The 14,058-nt window shown below is 43.7% G+C and overlaps 1 protein-coding gene across 1 annotated transcript in view; it reads left to right on the top strand.

Annotated features, from left to right (window-relative positions):
* The first annotated feature begins 5,753 nt into the window (after window positions 1-5,753).
* PAPOLG (poly(A) polymerase gamma) overlaps window positions 5,754-14,058 on the top strand; it is a 34,171-nt gene continuing 25,866 nt past the window's right edge. Inside the window, exons 1-6 of the mRNA XM_063123795.1 lie at window positions 5,754-5,813; window positions 8,860-9,015; window positions 9,201-9,267; window positions 10,801-10,882; window positions 10,982-11,091; window positions 12,504-12,557. Of these exons, the coding sequence (XP_062979865.1) occupies window positions 5,767-5,813; window positions 8,860-9,015; window positions 9,201-9,267; window positions 10,801-10,882; window positions 10,982-11,091; window positions 12,504-12,557 (516 nt within the window). The 5' untranslated portion in view covers window positions 5,754-5,766. The remainder of the gene's footprint in view (window positions 5,814-8,859; window positions 9,016-9,200; window positions 9,268-10,800; window positions 10,883-10,981; window positions 11,092-12,503; window positions 12,558-14,058) is intronic.

Here is a 14,058-nt window from a genome sequence, read left to right as displayed (position 1 = left end):
TGCAAAGAATACATAAAAGTGTAAACAACAGATGGAGATCCTTAGATACCTATATGCGTATGTGTCTGGGAGCCCCAAATATACAAGGGAGTTAAAGGGCACACATTTGTCATCCTCTGTTTACATGTTTACTGTGGGAAGTGCTGCCTGCAACAAACATAAAATGTGGAGCCATTCCAAGGCACTGGGTTTCAAATATAGATTTGGGACAACCCATTTCAAATCCCAACTCAGCTATGAAGCTCAGGGGTAGCCTTGGACAAATCACTATGTCTGACCCTAACGTACTTTGAAGAGTTGTTGAGAGGCTACAACATGCTGCTGTTTGCTCTCTAGAGGAGAAGAGAGATGCAAATGTTATAATGTAGCAATTAAAAAGTGTGTTTCTTGGATTATAGTCCATCTGCCTAGGCTGGAGGGATCAATTAACCTGCCCCCTTCCCCAGAAGCAATACAGCAAAAAGTGCATTCAGGACATATATAAAGAAACTAGAGAGAAAAGCATCTCTTTCAAGGTAAAACAGCCAAGTCATTAATTACAATAAAGAGCTGGTGATAAATTTGGAAAGCACTCTAGATGAAAAGTCACTGCACGTTCAGATGAAAACTCAAGGGTTTCGTGTTGTGAAGCAGGTCTTTCTGGTCAGGCAATGGGACTACCTGAGGAGGTCACCGAGGTTGCAGTTTCACTGCACTTTCTAGGAGGCAAAGGTAAAGACAAATACAAAGGCCTTTGCTAGACCAGGCTATATCCCGGGCTGATACCCGGGATCGCCCCTGTGCATCCAGATGACGCACAGGGGATCCCGGGCTCAAGGAGGAATCAACCCTCCATGGCCCTGGGATATAGCCTACCCCTTTGGGCCTGGTATTTTCCACAGTCTTGGGCTAAGTTCAAGACCGGGAGCGTGTGGCCCGTTTTCGCAGCTTGATCCCAGCTATGTGCAATTACTTGTGCGTAGCTGGGAGCCACGCACAGGGTGCAGCGCTCCCCAGGAGAGCTGTGCCCATTGGAGGCAGGGTGGGGGGAGCGGGAAAACTTTTTTTAAAAAAAACTTGCCTGGGCGCAGGAGCATTCATGCGCATCCGGCCCTTTATAAAAAAAGAAAGGAGGTCGCAACAGCTGTCTTCGTGAGCTCGTTGCGCCTGATGTATAGACTAGCATGACAGCCCGTGATACTTGCATCGCGGGCTCTCCCCTCCTCCGTTGCGCTTTTTAAGGTAGGTCTAGCGAAGGCCAAATTCTGAAGTGTGCTGGAAATCATTTAAACACACATTTGCTGCATTCTGGGGCATTCTGAGCAAAAAATAGACCCCTTGTGTGAAGCGGAGTCCGGTGTGGGGCTCTCTGAGCTCACTGTTATTCTCACTCTGGCAGGAAATTATTTAAATTAAAATGGCACATCACACACCTGAAGTGTTGGCTGCCGGAAGAGCACTTTGCTTTTGCACTGTGGTTCACTGCTGGTGCTGGTTCATTTCGGCCTACCCATTCTGTAGTTAGTTATATGCATATTGAAGTTTGCCCATCACTTGGGAAACTCACACACTCCGAGTGGAGCATATAACCCCCACATTGAGGTCAATGGGAATGCTCATTCCTATTGACCTCAATGTGGGGGTTATATGCTCCACAGTTGTATCTAAAAGAGCCATCAAGTCTCTATTTCCAAAAACACTGTTGTTGCACAAGTGCGACAGATCTTTATAGTAGAAGAATAGAGATAGCCAAGAGCAGGGGTTCTGCTTGCCCCAAATCTATTTCCCATGACCCTGGATGTATTCCACAGAGCCATGAGGGTCCACTGATATCAATGGAAGTGGGTTTTTCCTTATCTTAATTCCCATGCACAGGGGCAAAAAGCCATGCAAAAAGATTTTCTTCCCCCATTGGTTTGGAATTATCTGGGTCAGAATGCAAATTAATTGAGGGATTTGAGATAATTTGGATGAGAAATTAATTGGCTAAATTAACCTCCTGTGAAATTTAAATCAATCCTAGTAATTATTTTAAGTTTGCATGTATAAATTAGCATTTGCAGATTGTATGCTGTTTTGTGTCCTTGGGCCTGGGCCCCAAATCTTTTAAATGCCTAGCAATGCTCCTGGCCAAGACGTTGTGCTATATTCATTGAAGATGTTCAAAATGTTGTATGAAAAGAATGCCATGGGCTCCATCTGAGCCAGTATAGTGGCAAAATGTTCACATCATTAGCCCTAGGAGTACTAGAGAGGGACCAAGTTCAAATCCTCACTCAGCCATAAATCTCATTAGGCCACCTTGGGACAGTCACTATCTCTCTCAGCCTAACCTGCCTTAAGAACATAAGAACATAAGACGTGCCATCCTGGATCAGACCAAGCGTCCATCTAGTCCAGCACTCTGTTCACACAGTGGCCAACCAGCCATCGGCCAGGGATCAACAAGCAGGACATGGTGCAACAGCACCCTCCCACCCATGTTCCCCAGCAACTGGTGCACACAGGCTTACTGCCTCGAATACTGGAGATAGCACACAACCATCAGGGTTAGTAGCCATTGAGAGCCTTTGCCTCCAGGAATTTATCCAACCCCCTTTTAAAGCCATCCAAATTGGTGGCCATCACTACATCTTGTAGTAGTGAGTTCCATAATTTAACTATGCACTGTGTGAAGAAGTCCTTCCTTTCATTTGTCCTGGATCTCCCACCAATCAGCTTCATGGGAGGACCCCGGTTTCTAGTATTTTGAGAGAGGGAGAGAAATGTCTCCCTATCCACATTCTCCACACCATGCATAATTTTGTACACCTCTGTCATGTTTGCTTTTTGCCTCCTTTTTCCCAAACTAAACAATCCCAGTTGATGTAACCTTCCCTTGTAGGGGAGATGCTCCAGCCCCTTAATCGTTTTAGTTGCCCTTTTCTGCACTTTTTCCAGCTCTATAATATCCATTTTTAGGTGTGGTGACCAGAACTGTACACAGTATTCTAAGTGCGGTTGCACCATAGATTTGTATAAGGGCAGTACGATACTGGCCGTTTTATTCTCAATTCCTTTTCTTATAATGCCTAACATGGAGTTTGCCTTCTTTACAGCGGTCGCACACTGAGGACATTTTCATTGAGCTGTCAACTACAACCCCAAGAACTCTTTCTTGTTTGGTCACCGCCAGCTCAGATCTCATTAGGTTATACTTGAAGTTGGGTTTTTTTGCCCCAAAGTGCATCACCTTACACTCAGGGCCGGTGCTACCATAGAGGCCACTCAGGCAGCCACCTAGAGCGCCAAGCTAAGAGGGGCGCCGGGCGCAGCGCAGTACTCACGCGCATTGGCTGTGAGTCGGCCTGGCCAGAGGATTCAGCTGGGCCTGGGCGGGCGAAATGGTACCCCGCACCCGCCCAGCCAAAGCGAAGCCAGGGACGCTGGGGTGGGGTGGCTCCACGTTCGGACTTCCGGAACGCACCTGGAAGAGAGAGAGAGAGAGAATGTATGGGTGAATGGGGTGCATGGGGTCATTGAGTGAATGCATGTGTTCATGCATGCGTGTGCATGCGTGTGAGTTGGGGGGATGATTGGGAGGTGATATTCCTATTAAATAATGCATTTTAGACCCATAGACGTTCCTTTCCCATTTGTTTGCTATAATTGGCATGACGTATTTCTTGCACTTTAAAATAAATTTAGCAGTTTCAAGTTTTGTGCTTCTTATTTTTTTCCAGGAAACATATGTTCTTAAAAATCAAAGTTGGCATTTTTTTTGTGTGTGTGTGAAAGTAGCTCACCTTGCCTAGGGCGCAAAATAGTCTGGCACCGGCCCTGCTTACACTTGCTTACATTGAAACGCATCTGCCATTTGGATGCCCACTCTCCCAGCTTGGAGAGATCCCTTTGGAGCTCTTCATAATCCCTTTGTGTTTTAACAACCTTAAATAATTTGGTGTCGTCAGCAAACTTGGCCACTTCACTGCTCACTCCTAATTCCAGATCATTTATGAACAAGTTGAAGAGAATTGGTCCCAATACACGCTTGTTGTGAGGATAAAAAACATGTGCATGGCGTGCGGAATGGGACAACACACTCACTTTTAAGGAAAAGGATATAAATTAAATGCACATATAAGGGACAAGGCTCTTGTGTAAATTTTCACAGTAATGCAAGTGATTTTGCTGGCTCATTACAAAACAAAAGCCAAAGAATTACACAAAACCATGAGTGACTTCCAGATGGCTCTTATTGAAGGATTGCTATTGCTTTTCATTAAAAAATTTTTTTGTCATAGCTTAGGCAACATGTGGGGAGTGAGTAAATGTGTTGACAAGTGGTAGTATCCAATGTTAGCCCTCCATAAAGTAGACCCATTGAAATGCATGAGACTTTAGTTGTGACTAACTTAAATTCCATTCATAGGCTGACCATGTGGAAAAGAGGACAGGGCTCCTGTATTAAGTTGTGTAGAAAAGGGATTTTCAGCAGGTATCCTTTGTATGCCTGCAGCACCTGGTGAAATTCCCTCTTCATCACAACAAGACCTTTCTCTTCTCCCAGGCATTTAACAGCATTTAACAACATATGCGAAGTTGTTGTTTTTTAATAGACCCCAGAACTGTTGTTTAAAATGTATGCTGTTGTTGTATTTTTTTGATGGTTTTAAATTTTGTATACTTTTTAATGTTCAGTTTTTTAACTTTTGTAAACCGCCCAGAGAACTTCAGCTATGGGGCGGTATATAAATTTAATAAATAAATAAAGCTGCAGGAGCTATATTAGAGTAACCAGATACAAAAGAGGGCAGGGCTCCTGCAGCTTTAACTGTTGTGATGAAGAGGGGATTTCACCAGGTGCTGCCTGCATACCAAGGACACCTGCTGAAATTCCCTTTTCTATACAACTGTTAAAGATACAGGAGCCCTGTCCTCCTTTCCATAGGGTCACCCTATCAAATCATTTCAACAGGTCTACTCTATATTAGGGTGACCCTATGAAAAGGAGGACAGGGCTCCTGCATCTTTAACAGTTGCATAGAAAAGGGAATTTCAGCAGGTGTCATTTGTATATATGGAGAACCTGCGGAAATTCCCTCTTCATCACAACAGTTAAAGCTGTAGGAGCTATACTAGAGTGACCAGATTTAAAAGAGAGCAGGGCACCTGCAGCTTTAACTGTTGTGATGAGGAGAAAATTAAACCAGGTGCAACATGCATACAAATGACACCTGCTGAAATTCCCTTTTCTATACAACTGTTAAAGAAACAGGAGCCCTGTCCTCCTTTTCATAGGGTCACCCTACTCTACATAGAACTGGGACTCCCACAGTATTATCTTCTTTTTCTTCTTAATTTTTCATATACTCCACATAAGACAAATTATTATTATCGTCATTATAATTTCACATACTTCGCCTAAAACAAATCATTATCATGATCTTAACTTCGTATATACTTCGCCTAAAACACACACTGAGGTAAATAAAAAGAAAGGCGGGAAACGCCGTTATAAATAATTTTCCAGCTTCCAGCGCAAAGGTTGCCGGGAAGAGCAGCAGCAGCAGCAGCTCCCTCCTTCCCCCCCCCCCAATAACCCCCGCCCGTCTCGACGATCCCAGCTAAGAGGATGACGGGAGGGGTTGGGTGGATGGAAGCGTTTGAATGAGCGAGGCGCTTGCGTGCCACGCTGGGCCTGCAGGGGGCGCTGCCGCCGCCGCCGCCGGGACTGCTGCGGCTGCCTATATAGGAGGAGGGCGGGAGGAGGCGGGGCTTGACTGCAGGTGCGTTTGGAGGCGGTAGATGCGTGCAGAGCTCATGCTGGCGGTGGTCATGAAGGAGACGTGCGGGTAAGGGGCGGGGGACGGAGAGAGCCTGGTTTGCACGGCTTAGGCTGGGAAGTGGGGAATTCGGGGCGGGGTGGGGAGAAGAAGAGGGGCTCCTCTTCCCCCTACCCCGTCCTTCCTCTCTGCTCAAAATTCCCTTTGGCTTTGTGCATGGGAATTGCAAGGTTGCTTTAGCTGCCTGGGAGTCGAGTTAGTCTCTTGCAATCAAAGCAAGAAAGAGCCTTTTGTGCCTGGTCAAGAGGGCAGGGCTCCTGCAGCTTTAACTGTTGCAATGAAGAGGGAGTTTGTGTATTTATTTATTTATTGCATTTATATACCACCCCATAGCCGAAACTCTCTGGGTGGTTTACAAAAGTGAAAACAGTGAACATTAAAAACAAATATGCAAAAATTTAAAAGTATAAAAACAGCACTGTCATTTAAAACTATTTCAGCAAGTGCTGCATGCAAACAGATGACACCTGCTGAAATTCCCTTTTCTGTACAACTCTTGAAGATTCAGGAGCCCTGTCCTTGTTTCCGTAGGGTCACCCTAGCCTTGTAGTGCCTTAAGGCTCAGAGGAGAGCAAACAGGATGATTAGAGGTCTGGAAACAAAGCCCTATGAGGAGAGACTGAAAGAACTGGGCATGTTTAGCCTGGAGAAGAGAAGATTGAGGGGAGACATGAGAGCACTCTTCAAATACTTAAAAGGTTGTCACATAGAGGAGGGCCAGGATCTCTTCTCGATCCTCCCAGATTACAGGACACGGAATAACGGACTCAAGTTAAAGGAAGCCAGATTCCGGCTGGACATCAGGAAAAACTTCCTGACTGTTAGAGCAGTACGACAATGGAATCAGTTGCCTGGTCAGGTTGTGGCCTCTCCCACACTAGATGCCTTCAAGAGGCAGCTGGACAAGCATCTGTCAGGGATGCTTTAGGGTGGATTCCTGCATTGAGCAGGGGGTTGGACTCGATGGCCTTGTAGGCCCCTTCCAACTCTGCTATTCTATGATTCTAAGGTGCAATCCTGTGCATAATTAGACAGGAGGAAATGCCTACTATTCGCAGCGTGTCCAAAACAGATGGGGGTTGTAGGATTCCCCTCCCCCCCCTTGCCTAAACATGCTCAGGATTGTGCCTTTTACTCATTTGTTACGGCTACCAGCCTTCCAGGGTGCTACAACTCCCATAACTCCCAGCCATGAAGGCCGTTGGGTACCAGAGTCTTTTTCATCAGATCAATGAAGTTTTCATCAGTTTTTAGGCGTGTACTTGTGTATATACATGCGTGTGTGTGTGTGCACATGGATGTGAAGGGTGGGAACATACTTTGCATTTAATTTCCCTCTGACCTCCCTGTTCACACTTTTATTACTCTGCACCAAAGGTTTCACAGGAGGAGACCACAACTAATATGATAGGGAACGTGGCACTAGCTGTATCTCTGTGGTCCCGTGTCATTCAGAGTTAGAGATCACAAGGGGGCAACTCAGGTGAAGAGAAACTGCCTATATACACCAGCTGCTGGGGAACATGGGCGGGAGGGTGCTGTTGCACGCATGTCATCCTTGCGGGTTTTCCGTGGGCATCTGGTTGGTCACTGTGGGAACAATGCTGGACTGGGTAGGCCCCTGGTCTGATCCAGCAGGGCTTAGGGATGCTTTAGGGTGGATTCCTGCGTTGAGCAGGGGGTTGGACTCGATGGCCTTGTAGGCCCCTTCCAACTCTACTATTCTATGATTCTTCTTACGTTATAACCCAAAGTTCACTCCATTCTGTGTTAATATTAGAATAACCTGTTTACATGTGGGCCCACGGTTGGAGAACAGGCCATGACGAAGAAGCTGTTTTTCTTCATGGGAAGAAAAATCACACCGAAGGGGAGAGATTTCAAACCTGTTTCCCCTCCAAAGTCTTCCCTATTATAAGTGTTGTGTATGTGTAAGGGGGTAGAATGAGCTGCCAAGAAAAATAGTCTCACAATCTCCAACACTGATACCATAACGCCTTCTGTTTTTGCATGCACATCCCTCTGGGAATTCGTTCTGGGATCTATTTGTGCTGTTCCCTGCTGCTCTCCGTGTCCTCCTTGCTTTCGACTTCTTCTCCTGGCAACCATCATACTTTAGAGGAACCAAAGCTTAGCGATAAAGCATTTGCTTTGCATACAGAAGTTCTCAGGCTCAGTCCTTGATATTGTTAAAAAAGGGATTGGATAGTAGATGATGCTTCAGAGCTACTCTCAATCAGGATAGACAACACAGAGCTAGATGAACAAATAGTCTTGAACTGTTGGAAACCAGCTCTGTTCCTATTTCTTAAGTCACAATATTTCTGCTTTCTGTCCTGGTCTTTGTAGCCTTTATTACAATAGAAATATACTTCATAAAGTCGCTTTTCCCATAGAATGGCAATTCAGATATAAAGCTAGGCTAGGGTGACCTTATATGGAAAGGAGGACTGGGCTCCTGTATCTTTAACATTTGCCTAGAAAAGGGAATTTCAGCAGGTGTCATTTGGTGAAATTCCCTCTTCATCACAACAGCTTATTTTTATTTTTATTATTGCATTATATCCCACCTTTTTTTTTCTCCAAGAAACCCAAGGCGGTGTACATAATCTTCCTCCTCTCCATTTTATCCTCACAACAACAACCCTGTGAGGTAGGTTGGGCTTGAGAGGCTGTGCCTGGCCCAAAGTTACCCAGTGGGTTTCCATGGCCAAGTTGGGACTAGAACCTGGATCTCCCGACTCCCAGTCCACACTGGCTTTTAACCAGATACAAAAGAGGGCCGTGTTCCTGCAGCTTTAACTGTTGTGATGAAGAGGGAATTTCACCATACAAATGACACCTGCTGAAATTCCCTTTTCTATAGAACTGTTAAAGATACAGGAGCCCTGTCCTTTCCATATGGTCACCCTAACCTAACCCCTTTAATAGCTTCTATTTTAATAAATGTGGATTTTAAAGCGGTAAGTGACTTTCTTGATATGTAGCTAGGAAGGGGAGAAACAATATTTAATGTGATTTTCCTGCCCACGTTTAATGTGACTTTCCTGTATAGACATTATTTGGAGAACCAGCCGCAAAGGCACTATGGGATCACTTCTCCAATTAGCTTGGCACCTCCAAGGGAAATAGATTACATCTACACACAGAAGCTGATTGATGCCATGAAGCCTTATGGTGTGTTTGAAGATGAGGAAGAGCTGAATTGCAGGTAAGCATGAACAATAAGTCAAAACAATAAACTTCTAATTAATAAGGTTGTAATAGTGAGTGATGTTCAAATCAGTGGAATTACTGTGAAATCAACCCCTTGAATCTACCACAGCTGGTATTTTTTAACTCTGCTTCTCTGAAGTCTTGTTTGTGTTTTAAAAAAATAATAATTCCCCATTGCAGGATAATTGTTCTCGGTAAGCTAAATCTCTTGGTCAAAGAGTGGATTGCAGAAGTTGGCGAAAATAAGGTAAGAGTTCGTCAAAGTCCTACTTTTTTAAATCCGTCTGTTTATCTTGCCTTTTGTAGCTAGAATTCTATCGTTCTAGCAGTGGGGTTCTAACTGTTCTTTAATGAGTGGGGAATTGATTACTGCCGTGAATCAGGTATCCTGAAGTGTAGCAGATTGAGCTCTGCTGCCTGCCCCTCCTTCTCTCCCCCCAACCTGCCTTCCCCATTTCAGAGGCTATGGAGATGGTCTTCAAAACCTTATGGCCAGGAGCAGCATTAGTGGCAAAATGTGGTGGCTGTTGACGGATTGTGGGATGAGCAATTCTAGATAATGCCCCTAAATGAGTTCCAGGGCTACACATAAACGGAAGTTGCTTCCGAGTGTTGCACTGACGCTGCTGGGGAAAAAAATGTCTTTGGCTTCTGTAGCTGCTGTTAAATTCACACACACGGTTTGGGTCAAAGTCTGCTTAAAAGTACCTTGTCCTAAAGAGATTTCCTTTCTAAAGGAAGCATATTTTATACTCCCTTTCTGCTGATGTGCTCTGCTGATGTGCTCTAGGCGGTTCACAGTAGAAGATAAAACAAGCTACAATTTCATAGGCGTGCTACAAAAGGTAAAGGCACAGGGAGTAAAGCAAATTGAAAGCACCAAGGCTACTGCAAAGGGCAGTTGTTCGTAGCTACCAGCCTCAAAGCTGAGCAGGGTGGATAAAAATCAATGATTTTTTAAAATAAAAAATCATTTTTTTTATTTAAATCAGATTTTTTTTTATTTAAATTGGATTTTTTTTAATAAAATGCTTTTTGAGGAAAAATCTATCTAAAGATAGTTTTCTATTTAAGATACATTATAGTTCAAAGGTTATTCGTCATGAAATAAGGATTAGTTTTTAATTATGTAGCATGAGGCTGTATATTCATGCAATGTTTAAATTTTTTGGTAAATGAATTCCATTAATCCATTCACAATGTCATGCTCTTCCAGAAGTTTCTGTAAGATTACTAGGCATTTTTTCTATCTAGAAGATATCACAGATGCTTGGTTTTTACAGTTCTCAAAACTGAATTTGTGTCTGCAGAGATCACAATCCCATTGTTCCTTTGCAAATCTATGTACACAGAATCAACCCCTTACCTCTTAAGTGCTAAGTTTAAAAAAATTCAATGAATAGAGTGCACTTTTGTGGGGGGAAGTCACATGATTAAATTGAGTCTTTCTGAGTAGTGATTTATATTGTGATTTAAATCAAATTGATTTAAATCAAATCCGCCCAGATTCAAAGTACCAATGCTACTGCATAGGAGAGCCAAATGGCAGTTGTTCGTAGCTACGAGCCTCAGAGCTGAGCATCAGTAGAAATATTGCTTCTCACATGGTACAGGAGCTTGTAGCTTGTGCAACACTCTGTACAGACCTGAGAACTGTGGCAGTTCCGTCGTGCCTACATGTTCAAGATTAAGGTGTATCTGAGACAACAGTTATCGTCTCTAGAAAAGTATGTTGGCTTAGATGTGAAAAGATAAACAATGTTTTTCAACTTAACTTCAGAACATCCCATCTTCAGTCTTTCCAAGTTCTGGTGGCAAAATATTCACGTTTGGTTCCTATCGGCTTGGAGTTCACACAAAAGGTATCACTCTTGTAACCGATCTTGATTTGTGAAATGGCTCGTCTTCAGCTGCTAATAGTTGCTTAATGTGTGGATGGTTTTTTTTGGTGTTTTTTGTAGGTGCTGACATAGATACTCTCTGTGTTGCCCCTAGACATGTGGAACGATCAGACTTCTTCCAGTCGTTCTTTGAAAAGCTAAAACTCCAGGATGGCATCAGAAATTTAAGAGTAAGCTTCTTGCCTTGCTTGGACCTGCTCACTAGTGTGAATGTGACTCTTGTTTACTCATTGGCAGCTCAGTGTGTGAACTGACTCCATTGGAAAGCACTGTATTTTAGGCGATACAAAATGTAGGAATTGAATTGGTATCTGCGACGGCACCGACCTCATACAGAAGGCCTTGCCTAGCACACCCTTCTCAAGCCAAGCACCACCTCTTGAAAAGCCTGAGGAAAGGGTAAAACCAACACAACCACTCCCCTATATGTGAGGGAACAAGGTAAAGGTTTTTGGGAAATAGGTTCTATTGCTGAGGTACTGAACTGCAGGTGTATTGTTAGATGCTTTTACACTGTGTACTATAGCAGGTAATAAAACCGAGCTGACGCATGGTTTGTGGTAACAGAACACAAAGTAAAGTTTATTGAAATTTAACAAATCTTTAGTATTTCAATTTAGATCAAACCTGCATATTTTTATATTCAAAACAACAATCCCAAGTCCCTTAAAATTCTGTCCCCTCACACCAAACACTCTCATGAAGCACAAGCCAGGCTAAAACTCTCAGACTAAAACCAAACCTCAATCTAACCCTCACAATCCCCTCAGCCAACCTATTTATACTCCTCCCTCCCCCTCTCTCACCGCATCACTAGCCACATCCACTCAGTCAAACATTCCGCACTCGCTAGACATACAAACCGCCAGACATACCTAAGGGACAGAAAGGTGGGTATCGCCACAGCATCCATCTAGCCTAGTGCAACGATCTGTGAGCAACAGTCTGACTGGTTCACGTGAGCAACCCTCAAGTAAGCCATGGCCTGTTGTTGGGTTATTTGAGGGTTGTTTCTCCCTCCAAGCCATGCCACCTGGACTTGGATGACAAGACAAGTTGCTTCCAGGCAGAAAATTAGGCAAATGGTGCCCAGCTCACTCTGCAGCTTAAAAAAGCCACCGTAGCCATAGTGATCATGAAAAACCTCTGTCATCTTGGGCCATCTTCCCCAGTTTCTGAGAACTGGAAACCACAGCAGTTGGTGGGAGGAGAATTTTGTCTTCAGGTTTTGCCATCTACTCAATCAGCCTTCCCAAATTTGGCAGTCTCCATCTGTGTTGGGTTACAACTCACATAATCTCCTCAGCTAGACTGGCTGAGCTACGTAATGTGGTTCCATCGATTTATTTCTGGTCTGTTGGGAGGTCTGTTTATCACTAATAAAATAGTTTTAAATTTAAACATGAATGGAAGGTATGCCTTGGGTTTTAAAAGCGTGTAGGAAGATTACTTTCTTGGAGAAATGGAGACATCTGAAGCCCTGAATTTCTTATGAGGAAATAGCTACATCCTAGATCGTAATGTTACATATCTACATTCTGAAAGTGATCGGATGAAACAAAAAATTCTCTCAATCCTGCAGGCAGTAGAGGATGCATATGTACCAGTAATCAAGTTTGAATTTGATGGAATTGAGGTAAATATATCTGTTCTTCTTTTCCCCCTTTTTTTGTGGTGGTGGTGTGTGTATCTTGAGTTTTTGCTTGAGGTGGTCTTGGGCACAAAGTAGGTGGTATATGAATTGTGTGATTGCATTTCCTGTCATATATATATATATATATAGCAATTGATGGCGAGGGTGGGGGACCAGTGGTGAGTTCCCTTCTCAGAAGAATCGAAGCTGCGGTGATTTATTTATTTATTTTGTCTGAACCACAATTTGGGGAAAGGATTAAATTTCTCCTTCCTGTGTAATGTGGTTCTAAAGCTGAATACCTCCCACACAGCTGTTCTTTTTTTTAAAAAAATAAAATAAATAAGACGTGTTAAATAAAATTTCATGTTTTGTGTCTGATGCAGTTTTGCCTTTACATTGAAGCATCTACTTATTGACAAATGTTCATACTGGAATAAAACCAGTAACTTGCAATTGATGGCAGACATGTGCTGCATTTCTGCCTATAGTCTCCTTGTATATTAAGGAAATGTACGAGAGCAGAGGTGTGTGGATCCAGTTGTAACAGGTTAGTAGTGAAGGAAGGCAGCGTTCTGGTCATGGCAAGAGCGTGGCTTGAATGTCAATGTGCATGTAGAACAATAAGCTACTGTGTACAGTTCTGGTCACCACACCTAAAAAAAGGATATTATGGAGCTGGAAAAAGTGCAGGAAAGGGCAACTATAAAATGATCAAGGGGCTGGAGCATCTCCCCTAGGAGGGAAGGTTACATCAACTGGGATCGTTTAGCTTGGAAAAAAGAGGCTAAGGGGAGACATGATAGAGGTGTACAAAATTATGCATGGTATGGAGAATGTGAATAGGTAGACATTTTTCTTCCTCTGAAAATACTAGAAACCGGGGTCATCCCCTGAAGCTGATTGGTGGAAGATCCAGGATAAATAAAAGAAAGTACTTCACACAGCGCATAGTTAAATTATGGAACTCACTACCACAAGATGTAGTGATGGCCACCAATTTGGATGGCTTTAAAGGGGGGTTGGATAAATTCCTGGAGGAGAAGGCTATCGATGGTTACTAGCCCTGATGGTTGGTTGTGTGCTATCTCCAGTATTTGAGGCAGTAAGCCTGTGTGCACCAGTTGCTGAGGAACATGGGTGGGAAGGTGCTGTTGCACCATGTCCTGCTTGTTCATCCCTGGCCGATGGCTGGTTGGCCACTGTGTGAACAGAGTGTTAGACTAGATGGACCCTTGGTCTGATCCAACATGGTGCTTCTTATGTTCTTACGTTGTTCTTTGGACAAGCTAACACCTGGCTTGTACCAATGGTTTCTAAACTGACTTGTTCTGGTGCCTCCTGGTGTCTCAGTGGTCTTCCATGGACTGAAAGTGTTGCAGTATTAACACCACATGTGTGTTGTGGACTTTCCCCTGGTGAGAAGAAGTATTCTGGCTATGTCAGGCGAGTGCATACAGGCACAGTAGTGTCGCAGGGTGCTCTCATGATCCTCTCTCGTTTG

The sequence above is a fragment of the Elgaria multicarinata genome, chromosome 4 (genome assembly GCF_023053635.1).
Source record: "Elgaria multicarinata webbii isolate HBS135686 ecotype San Diego chromosome 4, rElgMul1.1.pri, whole genome shotgun sequence".
Lineage (NCBI taxonomy): Eukaryota > Metazoa > Chordata > Lepidosauria > Squamata > Anguidae > Elgaria > Elgaria multicarinata.
The sequence above is the reverse complement of the archived record's forward strand: the minus strand, read 5'-3'. Positions and strand labels throughout refer to the sequence as shown.